The sequence below is a fragment of the Talpa europaea genome, assembly GCF_964194135.1.
Source record: "Talpa europaea genome assembly, chromosome: 1".
Classification (NCBI taxonomy): Eukaryota; Metazoa; Chordata; class Mammalia; order Eulipotyphla; family Talpidae; genus Talpa; species Talpa europaea.
In genome coordinates this window covers 127,825,748-127,833,287 of record NC_140073.1, presented here as the reverse complement: position 1 = coordinate 127,833,287, position 7,540 = coordinate 127,825,748, and the positions used below count along the sequence as shown (strand labels likewise).

Below are 7,540 nucleotides of genomic sequence, written 5' to 3'. Positions count from 1 at the left end.
CCTTTGACCACGAGCATAGCAAGTAGAGAATTATGAAACACCAACAAGATTGAAGATTTTTGTTGAAATCCTGCGTTTGTGTCTCTGTGTTTTGTATGAAATATGATCCTTGCATCGGGGCTTATAACTTGAGGTTTGGTTAGTAGATAGTCAGCAAGCATGTGAAGAATCTCCTCTAACATATCAGTTTCTTGGAATGCCATGCCTTTGCACACCCTATTCCCTTTGCTTGAAATGTCTTTCCTTGTCTGCAAACTCATACTCATTAAAGTGCCTTCCATGAAGCTTCTCTGGATACACTTCCTCATACTTCCTACCATCCACACAGTTAGCTTCTCTCCCCATGTTGTTTCTACCACACTTCCTAAATCATTCTACTTTCTGTTGGGTTCTTGTTTAATGTAGATGGGTTCAATAGTAAGAGCTCAGTAATGCACCCCCTGCTTCTTGCTCCCCACTCTGCTATTATGCTACTTACTTTGATAAGCAATGGGATGTAATCTCATCTAAAAACAGCCAGTGTTTTTTGGCCAAAGCTTTGGGAGCATTTGGAAATGATTTCAAGGGTTTTCTAAACATTGACAAAGAAATGTTCAGGAATCCAGAAACATGGCAACATCCTGTAGGAATAGAATTGTTTGAGGCATTCATGGACATTGTCTGATGAGAGGTGAGATAGCAGTAAGGCATGATATGCGCAAAACCACAGATCTGGTAGTTTCCTTTTTTTAAAAAAAGATTTTTTAAAGATTTATTTATTTATGCATACAAGAACTGGGGTACAGGCCAGAGATGTGTGGGGGGCGGGGTGAGAGGATTCACCAGAGACAGAGTGGGGAGCAGAACAGGCAGATTGACTGAAATACACTGCTGAGGGGAGCAGCGGGCAAGTCAGGAGAGGTCTGCTGCGCCATGTGGGTATCTCCCTGCCCGGGGATTGAACTCATGCTGCAGTGGCTTCAGATATCTTCACCAGTTGCATCTTTAGCCCTTGCGCCACCAGGGAGGCTCTTGGTAGTTTCCTTGATGGGAAATTTAAGAGCTTTTCAAGGACAATTTCAATTATGGATGGTTTTCATGTTAGCCTCTTAGCTTCAGGTTAGATATAACTGTCAAGGCTTTGAAATCATATTATAGTTATTTCTTTCTGCAAATATCTCCTATACTAGATTTCTTCTTAGTGTGGGCCTGAGCCATATTCATCTTTGTTGGCCAATGGATAATGGTTGAATCAACTTTGGGGAACAAATCTTCTTACAGTCATCTGCATCTGAATGCAATCAAAGTACTTAATTCTAATTGAAATTCTCCTGTATTTACAGCCACCACTGGTCCAAGCAATCTTCAGTGGTGATCCAGAGGAGATACGGATGCTCATCCACAAAACTGAAGATGTGAATGCTCTGGTAAGAGATGCTGTTGTTTTGCCAGCTAAAGTCCCTAAATCTGGATTGTTAACCTTTTCTGTACCATGGACCTCTTTAGCATTTGGTGAAAGCTCTGGATTACTTCTCAAAACTATTTTTAAATCCATGAAATATAATAGTGTTATAAGGGAAATAAATTATACTGAAATATAGCTTCAAAATATAAAAAATCAAATTGTGTGATATAATAATATATGCTTCTTTATCAACAAATATAAATAGCCAGATTCAGAAGAATTCATAGTGACCATATTTTTTTTTTTTAAAAGATTTATTTTATTTATTTATACAAGCACTGGGTACAGTCAGAAGCGCGGGAGGGTGAGAGAATTCACCAGAGCCAGAGCGGGGAGCAGAGCAGGCAGAAGGACCGAAGTACACTGCTGAGGGGAGCAGCGGGCGGCAGGAGAGGTCTGCGCGCCATGTGGGACCCTCCTCTGGTGGCCGGGGAGCAGCCGGGGATGGAACCAGCGCTGCAGAGGCAGCGGGCAGCTTCGCAACCCAGCGTTCAACCGCTGCGCCACCGGGGAGGCCCATAGTGACCATATTTTTAAAACAGTGAACATAATCAATGTTTTTTATTACCTGTGGCCATTTTAACATGATATGAACGTATCTGTGATTTCTCTTGGTAACCAAGTTACTGCTGACGCTAGTGAGAATTGCGCCCTACATTCATCATAGAAGGGAATGTGAAATTTCCAGTAAAAATTAGTGAAAATAGAGATGTAATATTTTGATTTTCCAAGGTGATGAACCCATAGAACCAATGCACTCAGCAGGGGTTAGCAAATTATGGCATTTCACCTGTTTTTTACATAGGCTACCAGCTAAAAGTAATTTTTATTTTTTAAGTAACTGGAAAAAAATGAAAAGAAGAATAATATTTTGTGCTATAGAAAATATATGAAAAACAGACTTTGATGTCTATATTAAAGTTTTGTTGGGACAGGGCTATGGATCTTTCACATTGTGACAACAGAGCTGGGTAGTTATGACAGAGATTGCACGTGGACTTGAAAACCAAAAATATTGACTATCTAGCTCCTTAGAAGAAAAGTTTGCTCTTCTGTAGAAGCTCCATGTACTTTGGATCAGTGAGTGAACTAGGCAACCTGCGTGTCTTCTGTTATCATATGTAATATATGTATGCACTTGTAGAAATATTTATTTTCTGTGACAAGGTCACGGCATTTCATCAAAATCTTAAAAAGGGTCTATGACCCCCAAAGATTAAGCACCACCTGATCTGGAAGATCTTCAAGCCAACAAACTTGTAATGAAGAAAGGTGAAAAGAGTTAGGCAATTATTTACTCTTTTAATAGTTTCCTAGCCCTAGATTGAATAAGTAATTATATGCAGTACATGCTACTAATTCTCTTAATGTAATTCAATTACCTAAATGCTCCAGTCCATCAAGGAGAGGCATTCTCTTTGAAGTCTCTAGTGTTAAGTAGAAACAACAGAAAGAGTCAAATACACGTGCAGTGTATGAGGAGCTTTGTCAGGGGAAATGGATTCTGTCTAAGTTTATGTCTCTGTAAGAGCAGCTGGCATTTTATTGGAAAGGCAGGACATTTGATGCTCTGTGGCAGTGCCTGTTGTGGCTTCTTGAAAAAACTTTTGGTAGCATCTTTGTGATTGGCACTGGAAACAATAGTGTGATGTTTTGTGACATTTTTGCTGGTAAGCACACATGATACCAGGGATAGACTACTGAAGAAGGGAGTTGTGCATTTGTCTCGAGCCTGTGGGGCAAAACAAGTAAGCTGATGGCCCAGTGTCCTAACACCTTCAGAATTTGCCCAGGCTATTCTGTGGCTGTTGCTAAGCCCACACAAGCCCAAGGCAAGGTTGCTGTCTTTTCATGATGATCCTGAGCAAATAGAACTTTTATTCAGTCATATATACCAAAAAAAAAAAAAAAGTCTCTGAATGCCTTTATTTCTTCTTAGGCAAGTGACAAGAAGGTGCTGGCTGGTAAGGATTAGGATACTTTAACTTGAGTTGTAGCCTTAGTGTATTACTAGAGTAATTAATTACCGTAACGCACAGTCCTCCTAAATGTCTGATGGCTCAAATATAAGTTTAGTCTTCTTGCAAACAGATTAGAGGAATGGCTCTTTTTCATACAGGGAGTATTAATGTGTAGCCTTTGAAGTCACCTGAAGGGGGCATCTCCAGTCTAGCCAGAAGGAAAAAAGAGCATGGAAGGAAAAGCATAGGAGAATTTTTGTGTCAGCTTAGAAGTGGTATAATCACTTCTACTCACATACCACTGACCAGGTCTCATCAGATGCCCCACATAGCTGCAAGGGAGGCTGGGAAATTACAGTAGCTGTGCCCAAAGAATGACAGAACATGGGCTTTGGTGAATAGTTATCAATCTTGGCTTTGCCAATGTTTTTTTTTTTTTTGGTACAGAATTCTAGGGAATTCAAGAAAAATCACTTGTTTATGAAATCTTATTCATTCAGCAGTTATTCACTGAGGTCAGAACTTGTACTAGGTACTAGGGAGTCATCTCTTCCCTGCCTGGAGTTCACAGCATGGCAGAGAAGACAATGAATGAGAAATCACATGGCTATGCATTTTGAAAGGAAAAACCCAAGAAGCTATGTACAGACCTATGTCAACCATGTAGGACCAATCGAGTGATACATAAACTGAGGTGTAATGGTCTATCATGGAATTCCTTTATATTTGCGAGCTGTTGGCTATATGGAGGCAGAGAAAAGTGGGGTGAAGGGAAAGAGAGAAATAAGTGAATGAATGAATGAATGAACAAAGACTGGGAAGGTCTGAGAACCTTCAGTTGATAGAGTGGCTCTTCAGGGTCCAGAGTCTCTTTGTTCCACTCACACCTATTTAGATTGTCTCATCACCTCACTGTTTGCTTCCTTCGGGAGTATATCATGAAGAGCACTTGACCCCCCTCTCTATGGTCAGGTATACCTGAACAATGAATTGTCCTCTTAATGTCATGCTTTTCTTTTGCCAACACTCTTTGGGGATCAGTCATATTGACTATTTTGCTGGGGTAGATTAGATAGTTTAGGGGAAGTGGTGGTTAACAAAGAACAGAGGGAAATGAAGATAAATTATTAGAAATCTAAGCCTGGAGATTCATTTCAGGAGGGAAGAGAGTCTCCAAAGCAATACATTTAAATGCCAAGGAAAGGAAATAAAACTTGCAGAGTAATCACCTCTCACTTGGAAGACAATATTTGACTTTTTTCCTTCTCATCCTTTGCTTTTCTCTTTTCACACCTCCATTTATTCATTTAAATTTCCCTTTTTGAGCTAAGTGCTGATTTCTTGGCCTTTTTCTTCCCACTTTTCTGTGTCTTTTGATGGATTACCTGTTCTTTGGTGTAAATTTGCTTTGATTAGCTGGTCCTGATGGAAGATGCAATCTCATACAGATTTGCCTTTCTTTGTTTTCTCAAACCTTATTTCCCACTATTATGAGCCCTATTCTTCAGCCAAACCAGGTTGCTCAACCCATTGGTATTTATTATTTCCTCACATCCCCACTGTTTCAATCCCACCTGTCCTTCCAGACTGACTTCTTCCTCCATTTAGTCGTTCTAATCTGTATTTCCCGTCTCCTGACCAGACCAAAGAATATACTCCTTCTCTCAACTTTCCACAGTTCTTTCTACCTTACCAGGCATATTTCTTGACATAGAAATAACTATGTTCTACTTTTGAGAGACTATGTGCTTGGTGATGTGGTCACTATATCCTTCATTTTCATTCACACAATTGCCCAGACCAGTTCTTGCAACATATATTGTATGGATGATTAAACCCTATTTTATTATTTATGTTGAGCCAATTTGTAGTGGCCTATTTTTCATTTCTTTCTAGATGAGGACAAGTTGTCAAACAATGTCTGGCTGAATTAGTGTCCCCAGGTCTCAGTTGTAAGATTGAAAGTACTCATTGTAAGATTGAAAAGCTGTGGATGGATATGAGGTGGTACTGAAAGATCAGGAAAGATACTCTGAGTGTCTTTGTGGTTTCTCTGACTAGTGGCATACCAGAGCTGGAAATGTGAAAAGACAGTTGTACGATCTGAGAAATACATTTAAATTGATCCAGATGTGACTGATATCTAAAAAGATTTTAGAAGCCTTCATCAGACTATTGAAATTGAGCTGAAGTTTCATACAAAATGAGTTCAAAATGAATGCAGAGATTCTGAAAACCAAAACTTGAACTCTAGAAAGGCACTTTGGGTATTATACTATGACAACATGGTATGAGCAGTTAGTTTTGCGATACTACACTGGAACAGGGTCAGAGACAAATTGGTGCCTGGTGACAGCAATAGTGAAAACAGAGAGGAGGAAGTCAGCATGGGAGAAGTGGTTGGAGAAATGGTGATGTGTAGACTTTGGAAAGACAGAAGTCTCCCAAGTAGCTTGAATACTATCAAATTAAAATGGAACTAGGATTAACTTGGTGCCATGTGGGTTGTAAGCTACATAAAATAAGATTTCAGCTTAAAATATAAGAAATAACAGAGCTGTCTAAAGAAGTTATGAATTAACTTGACAAGTAATAAGCTTCCTGGAAGACCACTAGCCAGAAGGTTCTAAAGGGTGGCCAATAATAGCACATGTGACCCTTCCCCCAACCCCCATCTTGTGCCCTTAGCTAATGCTGCTTATTATACTTGACACTTTTTTCTTTCCGTCTTGGAGATCAAAACTTCTTCTCAGGACAGCTCAGAAATTCTCTTGGCTGGAGTAGGTGCTGTTTAGTCTCTTACAACTATGACAGACAACAATTGTAAGATTTATAAACACACCATGATAGCAAGCCCATGTATTTTATTTTCTTATTTTTAAATAATACTAACAGATATGAACACACACACAATCATTATTACACCAAATAAAATTAACATTAATTCTTCAGTATCATTAACTCTGCATTTTCAATTTCATTTGTTCCAGTAGTCTCAAAAGTATCTTATACAGTTGGGTTGTTCCCAAATTTATGGTTTTCATTCATCTATTTTATTTTATTTTATTTTATTTTTTAATTTAAATTTTATTTTTATATTCCCCATACAATTACAACCCCCCTATTTTGACCCCAAGCCCTCCTTTCCCCACCCCCCACCCCCCATAGAGTGTCTCTGGTTCATAGTTGTTTGTTGATTTTGATATTTTCTTTCTTATAGTTATTCTTTTTCCTGGTCCCTTTTTTAAGTTTTCTAGATTCCTGCTATGAGTTGAGACCATCCAGTATTTTTCTTTTTCTTTCCGGCTTATTTCTCTGAGCATGATCCCTTTCAGCGCCATCCATGTTGCTGCAAATTACATGTGTTTATCCTTTTTGAATGCTGAGTAATATTCCATGGTGTATATGTACCACATCTTCTTGATCCAGTCATCTATTTTTGGGCATTTGGGCTGTTTCCAAAGCTTAGCTATTGTAAATAGTGCTGCTATAAAAATAGGGGTACAGGTGCTCTTTGGAATTGATGTTTCTGTGTCCTTTGGGTAAATACTTAGGAGTGGAATTGCTGGATCATATGGAAGCTCTATGTTTAGTAGGTCAAGAAATCTCCACACAGCTCTCCATAGATTTATGGTCAACTAATCTTTGACAAAGGAGCAAAGAATATACATTGGAGAAAAGAAAGTTTGTTCAATAAATGGTGCTGGGAAAACTGGGTCGCTACATGCAAAAGAATGAAGTTTGACTACTACCTAACACCATGCACAAAAACCAACTCAAAATGGATTAAAGAACTAGACATAAGACCTGAAACCATAAAATACATAGAAGGAAATACAGGCGAAACACTACATGATATACACATCAAAGACATCATTCATCTATTTTATACAACAAGATGATTTTGTCAAGCTGTTAATGTTTATTGTTTGCCCTAGCAGGACTTGGCCCAAGTATCTTGGTGCATTTTATTTACTCTCTCCAATTCTAAATGAGAAGGGATATGTGAAGATAATAGAATAAGTCTTGAGGTGAAAGCTCAGCTTTTGTTGGTGAAACATTCATAATGAAAGGAGGGAGAAAAATCACTGAAGTTGTGGTTATGACTACTGACATAAAATCAGGTGATGGTGGC

At 38.8% G+C, this 7,540-nt stretch overlaps 1 protein-coding gene across 2 annotated transcripts in view; it reads left to right on the top strand.

The window, feature by feature from the left end:
- Positions 1-1,355: 1,355 nt before the first annotated feature.
- The window catches only part of ANKRD44 (ankyrin repeat domain 44), a gene marked incomplete at its 3' end in the record, with an annotated part of 163,641 nt that continues 157,456 nt past the window's right edge, over positions 1,356-7,540 (top strand). For both annotated transcript variants that reach the window (XM_084251977.1, XM_084251976.1), the window contains exon 1: positions 1,356-1,406. In XM_084251977.1, coding sequence (XP_084108103.1) covers positions 1,371-1,406 — 36 coding nt within the window. In that variant the 5' untranslated portion in view covers positions 1,356-1,370. The remainder of the gene's footprint in view (positions 1,407-7,540) is intronic.